We start from the raw sequence: 15130 nt of genomic DNA, 5'->3' as shown, positions 1-15130 counted from the left end.
TAACATGTTTTAATCCCACAGGAGCCTGGAGTACAACACTGAACTGGTTAACAAACCTCAAGTTGGAAAGACGCATTAGTAACAGGCTCAAACCTGGTGATAAGGCGCACATAATCCTTACTACTGTAGTTGTAAAGGAATGAGTACAGAAAAAATTAAGTAAAACTTCCTCTCAGTGAATAGTAGTTCCTACATAACTCTTAATCAAGATGTTATTTGAGAAGGCTACCAGATACCAGTGACCCAGTATTTATTTATTTATTCATTTTCCATATATCTGTGGATAAACATTATGACTACTTTCTTAATCAAGTATTTCTTGACCTACGAAATGGAACAAAAACTAGTATTTCTTTCTCATTACAGTACATGCATGTTACTAGTTACGAATGTACTTGTAGTCACCCGATTAAAGTGAAAAAACATAATAAGCATGCATTCCCACATAAATATCTTAAGTTACTTACCATGTTTGCGTCTCAAATTGAATCTCATCTGAAAGTGGAAAGTGAGTGAGGTTTTACTCAGAATGAGTTCATAAATGACAAGCCATAGACAGCAGAAATGCTTAATGGATATCAATTTTATATCAAATCTACGACTTACAATATTACATGTAACAATTTGTATATTAAGAAAAAAACAATTTTCATATATTACAATTTCCTGTTGTTTTTTGTTGTTGTTGGTCTTATGAATGTACTAAGAAAAGGCAGACAAGTCATGGCACAATGGACATATTAATGAAAAAGTCACTAATGATCCTGTAGAGGATTGACAATCATATCAAACATATGTAAAAAACTACATTTTTACATGAATGAAAAACAAATTAAAAAACATAAAGATAATAGTCTTTAGATCATCATTACACAACTCACTTAGGAGGAGGAATGTGCAGAAATGGCATATTACTATAATACTGAAACACAGGCAACATTTGACACCAGGATTAACTCAGTGTTTTGTCTGGCTTTGCACTGCAGTCTCCTCCACTATTGCTCAGTGAAGTGTTCTACACCAATGTTTCCACAACACAGTTGTCCTCCAAAGGTTGGCCAGACACAGGCATGCAGGAATCAGAGCCAGCTTCTGGTTCAGGGTTACGGCCAGGTTTAACATCACAGTAAGAGTTGGCGTCAAAGTCAGTACCAGGGACTCTGCCAGGGCTTAGGTCAGGGATAATGCCAGGCTGAGATTCCTCCTCTGAACCGAATGTCTGATCTGAATCTGAGCTTTCATCTGGATATTCCTCTGCCTTTGCTTCCAGGTCAGAGACCTGTCCTTCCTCTTGCTCCTCCGCCTTCAGCCTTCTGCGGCTGATCAACTTCTGCAGCTGTAGCTTGCTGGTAAAGAAGATGCTGCGCCAGCCTACCTCAAATGCTAGAGACGCCACCTCAGCTGAAACTGTGTTGCAGCGCTGCCGCACTGCCTGCTCCCAAAACTCCTCTGACCCACATAGCTGAGGAGAAGTGAGAAGTATGAGGAAAATTATAATAAACATATGAGCTGATGCATGTTATAGTTTCCAATGTATTAATAACAATGTAAGAATAGAATATTACTTCAGATTTAAAATGATGCATACACACCAGAGACAACAGAAGACAAAATGTGCAACAGTGAAACCTTAAATGGTAGACATGAAGTTTCTTATCTCAGAACACAGATTATTTTTGGCAGCAGCTCTCCTTGTGTGTCTCTGGAACTCACCTGCCTGAACCTGCGTGACGTTCGTCCAAGCTGACCCACATCCTCTAGTTCTAGATAATTTATTATCCGCAGGAGTAAGGAGTCCGACAGGCGCTCCAGATAATCATAGTGGCCTTGGCACAAAGCTTTGGTGTACTGCAAGATCTGACGACCGAAAACCATACTGACCTCACCTGGGAAGAAGCCAATTATTTTAGCTGCCATCCATATTCAAGCATTCAGTTCATTCTCACATTCAATATATGTACAAGACATAACCTGAATGTTAGGTTGTAGTGGTACACCGACTTTAAGGTATATCGCAGTTATTGTACCATCTACATCTATGATATTAAATTCTACCAAATGTATATATTTCAAGTTTATATCAAGTTTCACGTGTGTCAGGGCATAATATTTTGTGAAATTATTCGCATTTATTCATACCATTAAACCTAGACATTTTCCTAGATGGTCATCATACAGTAAAAAACTCAAATCGTTGCAACCCTACCTAAATTTAGAGTGATAAGCACCGAAAGCAAGGTATAATAAAAAGCAGATATTCCTATACAGGCATTTGTATATGTATTTAAGCAAAACTGACAGAGCATGTGCCCTCTTTTCTACATTATATTGCAAAACAGAAACAAACCTGTAAACTGCCCTGTAATTACTGGCACAAAACCTATATAGAGGCACCACCAACTGTTAACAGCTTAAACAAAAATGTGTCAACTTTGCTTGTACTGCAAGTACATACTGTATCATATACCTGCTGTGAAAAAGGTCTATTCTGACCTTTGCCATGGCTCCATTAAACCCCATACAATGAAAGAGGGGCAGTTGGTTTGTTATATTCTCACAGCAGACATTAAGACGTGTCTAAAACACATCTGTTACTGGTAACATTAAGAATCTCTCCTAATCAGATATCCCAGTAAGCAATGACTGTGTGACAGCGTGCACAATACCAGGACCCTGAAACTGAATCAGTTGAATTGGATCAATCATTCATTTCATTCTTTACACCTGTGTGAAAAAGGCCTTTTAACCTCTCCACGTGTATTTTAGTATTTCATGCACCCCCTTCCTCTAATTGCAAGTGGCAAATTAATTGGATGTGAACTTAACATGCTAAGCTTTGTCTGATGTGTTCAGCTTTAGTCACGTTGTTAAATATGAATCACTCACTCTGCAGCCCAGGGTCATCCAAGAAGTCCTGGTGAGACTCCTTGAGTTCTCCAGGCCTGGAGTGCCTGTCCACAGTTCTCAGAGATATCTTCCAGCATCTCCAAATCACCTGGAAATGACCCAATGACCAAACTTGAGTACACTTTTTTTTATTATTTTTTAACCATCTACACTACGGTATAAGAAAAATATCAGTATAACATCACCCACCACAGTGACCCAATGAGTTATAATTCGTATGTTAATGGAACAGTACCGTTATTGCAACACTAAGAATTTCAGTTTAGCGTTATGTGTGCTACAAGTGTAAATGTTGTTTGTGTTGCTTTTCTCTCATTCTGCTTTCATTATTTATTTTATTCAAAGCTCTGATAACTTATTGTTGTTGGGTTTTTTTGTATGACAAAAACAGGGTACCAACATATTTAACTAGCTAACTAGCGGCAGCAGCAAACAGCAGACCAGGCGTTATATTTGTCGCTAACCTAGCTAACAACAAACTTCTGCTAGCTACCGTTGATGTTGACGTTAGGTCGCTTAAGGGCTTGGACTGGGCTTACTAGATAGCAAGTTGTAATTTAAACCCCAAACAATAAAAGTTTTATCAAAAATATCTATACTTACTTCTGACTTGGTGACAGCAAAGTGATGAAAATTCTTACTGGGTGGAGGAGCCCGTCCAGAGATTTCAAACAACGGGTCTGTTAAAAGAGACGCCATGTCAAAGTGTCTGCGTTGTCATGGCAACAGGGCTTTCTCAGATAGGGACAAAGTTAGCATTTAGCTTCTTCTTTTCTTTTTTTTACCAAATGAACAAATATATGACATATATATACATATATATATATATATATATATATATATGAGAAACTATGTATAATAGTCATGGTTTCTTGATATTGCATTTGATATACACACCTACAATAAACAGATACAGGAATATACATTATGTTGCTTAATATTAACTAGCTAAACCTAGCTAAAAGTAAACGTATTCCACCTTATTCAGTGTTACAGTGCCTAGTTTTGATGCTGATTGAAACTTCTATCTGTTCACTTTGAAGGTTTGGTTGTGTTTATATTCATTTGGGAGCTCAGTTTGTGGTACAGTGTTAAACTGAGAGGTGTTTCTGATATTTTAGCCCCCTCTTAATAAAAATTACATGGACAAGATATTAGTTACACCTATCAACTCAACATTTTAACAATTAATAACCTATTATAAACTTCATAAAGGTAGGACAAATTACACAGTAGTTACATTAATCTCCATTAGTTTCAGATGGGTATACCTAATAAACTGTCAACTGAGTGTATTTAGTCACCTCTCTGTTGGAATAAAGAAGACTATTAAAACTGATAGTTACACAAACGGCAAAATGTAGTTAAAAATCTTTTAATTTATTTATACATATATTTATATATGTACACATTTACTTACCTATTCTTGTAAAGACAAGAAACACATTGTCAAATTAAGTGTTAGTCATGGGTGGCACAATAGAGACCCAAGCTCTCCAGAGTCCCAGGCTGTATAAATGTAGTAATCCCTAAATTAATCTGTTCTTTTCCTTTGCCTTCTTTTAAAGCAAACTGAACGGAGATCAGTATTTCTCCTCATCCTTTTCTTTACTCCAAAAGCTTTTTAACCAGAAGGCAAAGAAGAAGACAGGCGTCAACGGAGTGTGGCAAATACAACATAACTAACATTTCATAAACATTTTGCTTCCAAATGTTGTACGTTTTTTGGCCTTGGCAGGGTCTGGAAAACCTGTCATTCCCTGTCAAGAGGACAAGTCATGGGCAACCATGTGAATAACTACTTGACTTGTTTTGAGGCAACCCAATTTGGGTCACATTCACAACCCTGAAGCTTTCATAACAGTCTTTCTTTTTGTCTTTACCATATTCAGAAAATATTGTGAATATCTTGAATTTTGCTCCTCTGACATCTTCAACCAGCAGGAGAGGTTAATGAGAGTATATTTAACAATTGTAACAACGTTTTATGGATTAGGTAGGGTACTGTAAAAAGATAAAGAAATAATCATCTTAATGCCTACACTTCTCGTCTTTCCTCCATTTGTGCTGTAGTAGACATGCCCATCCTTTTACCTGGTGGGCTTTCACATCTGTAAAGTCTCTGCTGGCCTCATATTCAAGGAGCTGCCCTTTGTTTCAAACCAAAATCTAGCCCCTAAGATTTTTTCACAATTTCACAGATATTGGCAATATTTAAAAGAATGACTAATAGTCCTGGATCATTACTGTGTTCCATCCACCCGTTTGGGATGTCACTCTAACTTAAAAAGACGTGGGTTTGGTTGCATTGGGTTATAGGCAACTTGGATCTGCAACTGTAAGTTAATAAAGGACATTTTGCACCTTAGTGCCAGTAAAGTAGCAATTATGCTAAAATATAAAAAAAAGAAATCCCTTTTGAAATGAAATACCTGCATCATAATGGTTGTTTCAAACCACAGATCATGGATTTGGATGGAACCCTGTTAATAATATTAAATTCTATACCCTTACCTATGTAGATAGTTTGTAGTGGGGTTTTTTTTCCACAAGGTATATATACTCACCCTTGTTAACTCAGTCCTTGTTATACATAACATGTACTTAATTGTGATTACAAATGATGATATGCACAGAGCTTACAGTCATAAACAAAAAATAAAAAGCATATAACATATTTTATATTGTCCAAACAGTACATTTTCCCCCCATAACAGTCCCTTAGTCTTCAACGTAGTCCTTTGTACTCCTTCATAGTGTTGTAAACTTGTTTTATGAAAAAAAAAAAAAAAAAAAAAGAACGCAAGTCTTTTTTTAAAAAAGGTACTGCCTCTAATTGCATGACGGAACAGGTGCGTTGAGTATGTGCTGCATGCTGCCCTCTGGTGGCAAAGGACCGGAGATGTGCTACAGGAAAGGATTGGTGGATGAACCCCCTGAAGGAAATGACCCGGCTGGAGCTCCCGCCTGAAAAAAAGTGAGGGGTTCAACATTAACAATTAAGACATGACAACAGAAAACATTACTGCAGTGAGGACAGATTTTCACCAACTTTAGATGGAGGATGGGTCTTTGACCAGAATAGACCCCATTACCTTTTGGTGGGAATGTGGAAAGACGTATCCAGGAATTTTCCTCACTGTCTTTAACATTGCATGATCAACATTTTTGTTCATGGAATAATGCACGGATCCTGATTAAAAAAATATGGCATGTTTAGGTGGCTGATATGTATGAGTGAGGACAATCTAACGAGGATTAAAATTTAGAGTGATACAGGGCTATCCAGTTTGATATTGGATTAAGCTTGCTTGAATTAAAGGGGACTGATGAGTCTTGGTGGAGGTATCGTCACTCTAGTGTCATTCTAGTTTAATTTAAAACGGTACGAGTAGCAAAGTTTATAGTGAAATCAATCGGTTCTAATTAGGGATGCACAATTCATTGAAATTTTATAGAAACTGCAATATGGCCAAGGCAAATCGCAGAAGGTGCTTTTTTCATTTTTTAATAAAGGTAAAATGTGACCAAACAGCATTATAATGAAGTACTATAGTGCTGCAAAGATGCCCTGAGCCACAAATCCTTTTCTTCTTCTGCAGATGTAAGAAAACATTTTTTGGTTTGGTACAGACCCCAACAAATGTCACATCATCATGATTTCAATAGTTTTTTTTAATGAAAAAATATTATGCAAATATGGTAATTTCCACTATAGTAATACCTAACATAATAATATAGTAATATAGTAATATATAATATCTGTATATAGTAATATCTGTCAAAATAATCGCATTATGATTTCATAAGCTGACAAAGCTCCTTCCACATGCATCATTTATTTCCTTCTTTGAGAGTCTTTAAAAAGTTTGGGGGAAAAAGACAACACATGCTCACCATGAAAGGATTATTGGTCATGCCAGGGCCTGCCATGGGCTGCCCAAAGGGCGTCATAGAGGGCTTGCTCTGACCGTAGACTGGGTATGCAGGGCCTGGGGGTGATAGGAGGACAGGGATTGAACAGATTGAGTCTGCTCTCTCCAGCAGTTCAGCAACGTGTGATAATAATACTTGATTGTAACTGTTGTATCAAAAGGCCATAAAAAGCATTGTTTAAAGAGTGAAACGTAAAACAATTTTTACAATGAACTTAATTATGAGAGTTTGATATAAAATGAAATAGAACTCAGATTGTAAAGAGGAGAAAGGAATTAATGAGAGCCAAGCCCCAGCGTGTCAGACTGCATTCAGGTGTAAACAGAGCTTTATGAGTGACGTCAGATTTGTTCATTCTGTTTTCAGAGCAGAACCATAAAGCTTTGTACACTAAATGCAACCTTTTATCACTGTGCAGTAGGTGTCACTGACAAGTCACACTTCAAATTTGTTGCAGCAAGTCTGAAACACAATTCCGAATGCAACATATAGTTAAAGATTACAAATAATTCATGCTGAGGAAGATGCTGCATGTGACCTAGATATCCGACAGGTACTGCACAAGTGGAACAAGGTAGGAGGACAGAGGGATGTGGGAGGCCACTAACCATTAGACTGAGGGTGGTAGGCCCCAGGTTGAGAGTAAGGGATGGGGGCCTGGCCAGGGAATTGCTGCTGGAAGTTTCCGCTGAAACTGGTCGGGAGGCAGTAGGAAGACGCATTCCCAAAGCCGGCAGGCATGCTCATAGAGCCAGTGCCAAAGGAGGCTACAAGACACACGCAGGGTGTGTACATACACACAAACACAACACAAACAAGGAGGAGTAAATTCTAGATACTTTGGCAAATCACAAAGCTACTAGGCAATGTAACTGGGTTACATCAAAGACACACAAATGTCTAAGTTAAAATGTGGCTCATTAAAATACATTAAACTTTAAATACACACACACCTGCAGCTGGAGCTCTGCCATTCGTCTGGAAAGGGTTGGTGGCCATCTCCGGGGGAACTGCTGCAGCAACGAAGGGATTTGTGGATGGGACGGCTAGATGAAAAACATGCAGTAAGTTGCAAAATGAGCTACATGTGAAAATGGACCAGTTGTTCTGTATGCATCACTGTAGCTGTAATCACTTTTACCACCTCCAAAGCCAGGCTGCATGCTGGGTAACACAGGTGGATTCTGGGCTGGCGATGAACCAAGGACTGGTCCAAATAAGTTCCTGTGAACAAAAAACACAGATTTAATGATTTTGATGCATTTACACACACATTTATTAACCTCTTTTACACGAGCAGTGAAGCTGTGAAAAGAGTGTGTGTGTCTGCCAGTCTCTCACCCTTGCACACTGCTGCCTGAGGAGACAGAGGTGCTGAGCTCGTTGTCCAACTCAGCAAGAGCAGCATAACGATCCGATGAGCAGCTTCCTATCTGGGACTGGGCAGGGACGGCACTAGACATTGACGGGATTGGCACACCTCCCCCTTTCGACAAATTTTCAAAGAAAAGAAAAGATACACATGCACACTCAAATAATAAAAAGACAAAGAAATGACTAACTAATTCAGGGTAAGCTTAGTATTTTACAACATACGCACAATGTGATGTTTAGGGCTAAATGACCACTGGGTGTCTCCCTTCACAATGCTTCTGAGATGTCTCTCTTAAATTAACCCATATAGAATGGATGTATTGGTGTGTTCCCAACAATGTTAACAACTAACAGAGCATTAGTTTAAAAACCTTTAAAGTCTTATCCAAGAGAAATGTGTTGCCATCAAGTTTTATAGTTGCTTAGCAACAACAGTAGTAAGCATCTAAAGAGCATTGCTGATAACAGTGAGGGCTTGACCAGTGGACATAGAAGGTAAGAATAAATAAGAAAAAAACTGGTGAGTATGTGTGGATATGGTGGAGGTAAGACAATGGTGGGGAGGGGGGTACCTGATGAAAAGGACTTTGAGGGGGGTGACGTGCTCAGATGGGATGGAATCGCAGTGTTTCCAAATGCCTCAAAGTTGGCAAAGTTGGTATTTGATTTACCCTGAGGTGCTGCAGCCACACACAAGGAAAAATTAACACAGAGAATGAATGTGGAAATAAAAACAGTGAATGAGGAAACAGGATGATGACAAACCATACTGTGAAATACCTTATTGAACTACATTAGTTGGAATGTAATGACCTTTCACAGGAAGCCATCTTACCCGACTGGTTTGGAAAATGTGCAAAGTTGGCAAAGTTGGCAGAGCTGGATGTTTGAGTTGGCGGAGCAGCAAAGATGTCTCCTCCAAGGTCAGAGAGCAAGTCGAACTTCTTCTCCTGAGCAGCGCTGTGAGCCTGGGAACGAGCTAACCCTGGAGACTGGGCAGCAGCCCGAAAAAAAGACAGTTAAAACATTTCTCCAGCCAAATTCAAATGGACATTACAGATGGATATGGGATGGGTGTATGTAGGTTCAGTGTGCATTTCTTTTACCTGGCGCAGTGGGGTCTTGTTAAGCTGCAGGGTCTTGAGGGGTTGTACTTCTGGGGTACTACCAGTGCTGCTGGCTGAGGAGCCGGACACAGAGGCCTGGACACTTGATACTGCCCTCGCTTGGTCTGGAGGAACATACCTAGGCAGTCAGGAAAGAACACCAACATCAATTAAGAGATATATTAAAAAAAAAAAAAAAAAAGGAAAACAGAAAACAGCATTATCATTTGATCCCATGTGGCATAGCACAAGAAATGTGTAATTACTAATTTGATTGATCTGATGATGTTAAAGGAAGTATCTCGTTCGTATCAAACAGGACCTTTACTTCAAAAAGCACAGTGTTTAAACATTGTGTTCTCTCTCCCCCAACGCTGCAGTAAAAGAGGAAAGTGACACGTAGCTACGGACAATGAAGAGCATGCTGTCAAGCTAAAACCATAATGGTTTCTTTTGGCAGGGGTAGCAGCCAACTCACTGCACTCTTTTTCTTTGCATCACAGCCGACAGTAACAGACCAGCACTATTGAATGACCTGCAGAAATCTTGACACTGACTTTGAAGCTTTTAAAAGTATTTACTACCTTTCCAATTGCATTATTTAAAGCTGTATGCCCCCAAGTATAAAATATTGATTAAATCAACTATGTACCCATTTAAACAATAAGAATCATCATGAATGCTGGTTTGATCCTGATGTGATTTTTAACAACAACCAAAGCCAAAACTCTTCAAACACACAAACAAAAAAATCTATATGTTTATGTTACCATCTTTTCTTTTCGTATTTTTCCTGAAGAAACTCTTTTACTTTCTGTGGTTCTCGGAAGTCTGGAACAACTGATGTCCTGTCGTCATAGAGGCCCAACCAGATGTGTTTACAGACCTACAGGGGGGGCAGAGGAATGAGGAGAGTGGGAGGTAAGGAAGGGATTGGGGTGGGGGTGGTGGCAAAGCCGGGAGAGAGGTGAGAGAAAGTAAAGGGAAGGGGGAGGGGATGACGAGAAAGGGGGGGGGGGAGTTGGGAGAGAGGAATGCCAATAAAGTTGACTAAGCAGGGTTCAGAAAAATGCCAAGATGAGCCACTTCTGAATCAAAACCAGAGAGCCATGGCTCCAAAAATTATGAAGAAATATGTCCTTTGTTGTAAAGTGTGCACCATACCTCATTGCTGTGTTTCTGTAGGAACTCGATTTCCTGATGTGTGAATGTGGTCATAGAGATGGACTTCACTCTGTGTGGGGGATTCAGTCCTCGCCTGTGGGTGGAGGAGGTATATGTTAGCTTAAGAACAAGAGAAGCAGGATGCAACCCAATGCTGTTCATGTGATATGAAACGAGCAAACAAAAACTCCAACCACAGTTGCATTGATACATTTTCTTCCCAGGGTATATGTTTGAGACATGGAAACTGAGCTCAAATCTAAACATTTGACAGACGATTTGTATGCAAACCAGCAGAGGGGAGAATATACTGCTGGTTTATTGTTTTTGAAGATCATGGATAGTTTTGGTTTAAATAATAAAATTAATTGTAAAAGCCACTGAATTTTTAAACACCAAAATAAAACATGCAATTGAGAATTATTTGTGACTGTTAAGTTGGTTAGATATAGGGTTGTTCGAATACGATACCAGAACTGCAAATGCCTCTGATACTGCCTAAAATGCTGGATCGGGTAATGGCAAGTATGTAAGTTTATGCACTGATCCCATACCACGTAATTTATTACCCCTGAAACTTGACCCTGCAACTTCCCGGCAGTGTCCCTTAAACCTGTATGCAACTTTAAAAAATGTTCACTGCACAAGTAGCAAATATCCATAAATGGCAAGCAACTTGTATAACGTCAAGCACATATCAGCAAACTTGCATTTGTTGATGTTTGTGTTCTTGTCGTGCCGTATCTAGTTCTGACTGACTGTCAAGGAGGTTTAACCTGAGCCAGGCCATACGACTATGACAGGAATCATATCACATCCATACAGGGTTTGACATCTCGAATTAAAAATGAACTAGACCCAATTGAAAATGGCCAAGATTGTGCTCACTCTTATTAAGGACTTAAAGCAGATGCCATCATAACTACATATATTTACAGTGTCAGTAAAAAATGTACTTTTTTTTTTACATGGATCCAAGGACAAAATGAGTGTTTCAGTTAAAAAACAAACTTCTACAAATGTATTTAAACGAGGTGCAAACACACAAAATAAAATCAACTACACAACTTGTATTTGCACTTTGTCCCATACAAAACTCATAATGAAAGGTAGTATTTGTTTTATTTGTGTGATTATTTTCAGCTTTGTTTATTTACCCGTATATTAATGCCCTAATACGCCTATGTGTTATGGTAGTGACAGAGGTTACTTGTTGATGTACAACGGCATTTTTTTTTAGACATTAAATAAATATCGATCTAAAAAGAATTCATGTAATTGGTTCAGCCAACCATTTTAACAAGTCACAAAATGAGCCAAATTGAAATCACCGATTGGTATTGAAAAAGTGAAAAAGTTACATCAACTTGTAACTGGAAAGTGCAACAAGGAGGTGTTCAGTTTTCTGGCAAAAGCTAAATCCTGAAGACAAAGAAGCTTTACAGACAAATCTGTGACAAGATTACTGACTTACTGCTCGTTAATACAGCACACAATCACAGGTGTGAGACTAGGAGGATTGTCTTAACACTGATAAGGAAAAAATCCACAAAGACTCCAGAGTACAGTAAGGTCAACCACCAACAAATTTAAATGTCTTTAAGTCTCTCAGGCCTTCAGATCTCAAAATCTGGGGGTCTGTGCAAGAGACACAAGGAGGAAAGCCACCATGAGGCCTCAGCAAGTCTGGAGGAGCGTTTATTGCATGCAGACAACAACTATTGCTTAACAAGTTGGGGCGTACTGGCAGATTGGCAAAGACAAAACCACTGTTGTACAAAGAAAAAGCGCATGACATCTAGGAAACTGTTTGCCATGAGGGTTGTAGGAGACTCTGACACAAAGTGAGAGAACATGGTGAAGGTTCTCAGTCATCCAGCTCGTGGTAATTCTAAGTGCTGTTTCGTAGGCAACTGGACGTGTTTCAGTTTCTTGAAGATGTTTCACCTCTCATCCAAGAGGCTTCTTCAGTTCTAACTAACTGGAGGCCAGTTGCAGGCTTTTAAACATTACTTATCACCCACGTACAATGCAGCACTGAGTTCCCTCACCAGACAGCTTAACAATCATTCACACCTGGGCTCACCTAGCCCGTGCAACCCACATAAAGGCTGGTTGGGTCAACGACCACAAGTGGCCCTAACGTCTCTGAAACTCAGAGCTCACACGTGTCCTTAACTCTATAAGGAAACTCCCACACAGAGTTTAAAAGCCTACAACTCCCCTCCAGTTAGTTAGAACTGAAGAAGCCTCTTGGATGAGAGGTGAAACGTCTTCAAGAAACTGAAGTTACGATACAGCACTTAGGAAAGTGAGAGAAGGTTTTATGGTCTGATGAGACTAAAACACACCATCACCACCATGAGGTGCTTGTGATGACAGCATCATATTCTGCAGGCCATAAGAGGCTTGAGGAGGTTCAGGTTGAAATTAAGTCAAACACTCAAGAAACATCCTGCTGCGTTTTGTAACAATACTGGCTGAGAACCGACAATGTTCATGTCCTGGTGTGGTCAAGTCAGAGTCTAAATCTCTATCCAAACCAGAATTTATGGTGTGATTTAAAGATTGCTGTCCTCGGCAGCTTGACTGAGCGCTCACAGTTTTGCAAAGAGGAATGAGGAAAAGCTGAAGTAAGCACATCTGGTTACAGACCTTTCCACAAAGACTCAAGGCTGTAATTGTTACCAAAGGTGCCTCTAGTCATACCGACTTCATGGCAGTGAATACACGTGTAATACATTATGTCAGGGGTTAGTACCACTTTTTGTTGATCCATGTCAAAAAGGCCCAGTGAATCCAGCATCGAGTTTCACTTTTTGTACCTGGGGTGCTACTCTACTTATTCTGTTCAGCTTAATAATGGAAATTGGCACATCCTCATATAACTGATGATAAAAAACACAGTATATGATTCAATTAAATGGTGAATATTGTACACACAGCTACAATACATGACGTGGATGCAGGTTTGCAACATCCTGGCAGAAAAAACACGTGACATACTGACAGCAGGATTATCAGAAGTGTTGCGCCTCTGTATGAGCAACTAATTGGGCGTGGGCAGCTAAGATATTGCATAAATCCTGGTTATGGTTTCATCATGGCAAAAGTTTTTGGGGAAGAAGACGTGATTTCAGCGGACAGCAGCCGAGGACGACCCACTGCCCTACTTCAAGTACTTCCCAAGTTGAGACCCACCCTGCCCCTTATCTAGAGGTGTGTGTGTGTTTGCGACATTCCTTGTCAGGTCCTGCTAAAGTTCAACCAGAGGTGGTTCATCTGTGACGTGCTGTTTTTAAACAAGGTGCTCAAATATTTGACCGTTAGGTATGTGAACCTAATGTTTGGCTTGCTAACCTTGACCACACAGGCAGTAAACCACTGAGACCACCGCTCACACTCAGCCTTAACAGCACATTTTATCACAGTGAAGTAACGCTGTAAACAAACCAGGCAGCCCAGCCCAGCCCAGTGCCCCCTCCCTCCCCTCCCTCCCCTCCCGTCGTCAACGTTACCTGTGCTGACTTTAACGCTAGCTAACGAGCTAACGGTGCCGCTAAGTCAGTTCTGGACCGCATAGACGCATGACTGACAGCGGTGCCTTGCGCCTGCCCGGCGGTAACTGTGAAACACAAACATGACACTTTCACACCAAAAGTAAACTCACAAGATGCCAGAGCAGGTGGTACAGACGAAGGAGCCCACTGTCATGTTGACATAGGTCGGGCCGCGCTGGTCGCAGTCGAAGCATTTCCTATTCGCGGGCAGGCTAGTCATTTCCCGGAGCATCTTCAGATGAGTCTCCTCCTGCTTTCGCTTCGCGCTCGTCGCCATGGCCGAAAACAGCAGGCTGGTATCACCGGGGGAGAAGTTTTCGTCAAGGGACCCGGACAGGGCGGGTGTCGTCGGGGCAGACTTTTAGCGTGCGTCGGCGGTGGCCGGGCAGACACCTTGCTGAGAGGTCTAGCAGGGAGACTGGGCGACTGACAAACTACTTCTTCTGCAGGGAGAAAGTGACACACAGGGCGGCCTCACAGGCACAGGCGCCATCTGTTGGTTTGGAATGATGCCTCGTATTGTGATGAAAATCAACACTTAAAACTGGAAATATTTCAGAAGTAACTGTTGAAAAATGGTGCTATGAAAACATGTTTGACACCGATCACACTTGCCTTAACAAAACATCACACAAAAGAAATGAACTGACGTATTATTTTAATTTATAAAGGACCTTCAGTGTTACAAATAATATCAAAATATAAAACATATTGTGTCATCTATTTACAAGTGCTTTCAAAATCATACAAAAATGTCTTTATGTGGATATTAACATCTCACTTTCTCTTTTAGCACATGTTTTAACATTCAAGTCTTTGGTCCCTGCCTTGGCACCCTTTACACAGCAGGTGCTCATTGAATATCTAGTGATGAGACATTCCCTGTCTCCAGTTCTGGCTTGGGGGAAGGCCATCCTGACAGTGATCACACTGTTCTCTTTCATAGTCGTCCACCGCCTGCGCTGCTTTTCTTGGTGGCTCTGCAGGAAACTGCTGGACACGCTGAAGAGCTGCTCAGTGAATTGTTGCGGACACTGCTGTTAAGACAAGATCAGATTATTGGATTGTCAGTGGGGGTAGAGC

At 40.3% G+C, this 15130-nt stretch overlaps 2 protein-coding genes across 5 annotated transcripts; both read right to left on the bottom strand.

Moving 5' to 3' along the window:
* Positions 1–563: 563 nt before the first annotated feature.
* Positions 564–3633, bottom strand: fbxo36b (F-box protein 36b). Its single transcript, XM_084369219.1, has 4 exons — positions 3511–3633; positions 2887–2995; positions 1714–1886; positions 564–1462 (listed from the first exon to the last, which is right to left on the bottom strand). Exons 1-4 carry the CDS (start codon positions 3604–3606, stop codon positions 1016–1018), a joined length of 825 nt encoding a protein of 274 aa, XP_084225345.1. The 5' UTR covers positions 3607–3633; the 3' UTR covers positions 564–1015.
* A 633-nt stretch (positions 3634–4266) lies between these two features.
* On the bottom strand, positions 4267–14520 carry agfg1b (ArfGAP with FG repeats 1b). 4 transcript variants are annotated; one of them, XM_084369207.1, is made up of 12 exons: positions 14158–14518; positions 10488–10581; positions 10094–10209; positions 9324–9462; positions 9053–9209; positions 8790–8897; positions 8185–8329; positions 7979–8067; positions 7797–7889; positions 7452–7610; positions 6805–6899; positions 4267–5874 (listed from the first exon to the last, which is right to left on the bottom strand). In XM_084369207.1, exons 1-12 carry the CDS (start codon positions 14322–14324, stop codon positions 5815–5817), a joined length of 1422 nt encoding a protein of 473 aa, XP_084225333.1. In that variant the 5' UTR covers positions 14325–14518; the 3' UTR covers positions 4267–5814. The 4 variants fall into 4 exon arrangements, with proteins under 4 accessions (XP_084225333.1, XP_084225334.1, XP_084225335.1 ...); XM_084369208.1 differs by having other exon boundaries at positions 7988–8067; positions 14158–14517; XM_084369209.1 differs by lacking the exon at positions 8790–8897 and having other exon boundaries at positions 14158–14520.
* Between the last annotated feature and the right edge of the window lie 610 nt (positions 14521–15130).

Source organism: Pagrus pagrus, assembly GCF_965226575.1.
Source record: "Pagrus pagrus genome assembly, chromosome: 12".
Classification (NCBI taxonomy): Eukaryota; Metazoa; Chordata; class Actinopteri; order Spariformes; family Sparidae; genus Pagrus; species Pagrus pagrus.
The sequence above is the reverse complement of the archived record's forward strand: the minus strand, read 5'-3'. Positions and strand labels throughout refer to the sequence as shown.

Coding starts and splice junctions, on each gene's coding strand:
- fbxo36b (XM_084369219.1), bottom strand. CDS start 3,606: ATGGCGTCTCTTTTAACAGACCCGTTGTTTGAAATCTCTGGACGGGCT. Junction 2,996..3,510: donor TTGCTGTCACCAAGTCAGAA/GTAAGTATAGAT, acceptor GGTCATTTCCAG/GTGATTTGGAGATGCTGGAA. Junction 1,887..2,886: donor GGATGACCCTGGGCTGCAGA/GTGAGTGATTCA, acceptor GCTTCTTCCCAG/GTGAGGTCAGTATGGTTTTC.
- agfg1b (XM_084369207.1), bottom strand. CDS start 14,324: ATGGCGACGAGCGCGAAGCGAAAGCAGGAGGAGACTCATCTGAAGATG. Junction 10,210..10,487: donor TACAGAAACACAGCAATGAG/GTATGGTGCACA, acceptor CCCCCCCTGTAG/GTCTGTAAACACATCTGGTT. Junction 8,898..9,052: donor ACATTTTCCAAACCAGTCGG/GTAAGATGGCTT, acceptor GTGTGGCTGCAG/CACCTCAGGGTAAATCAAAT.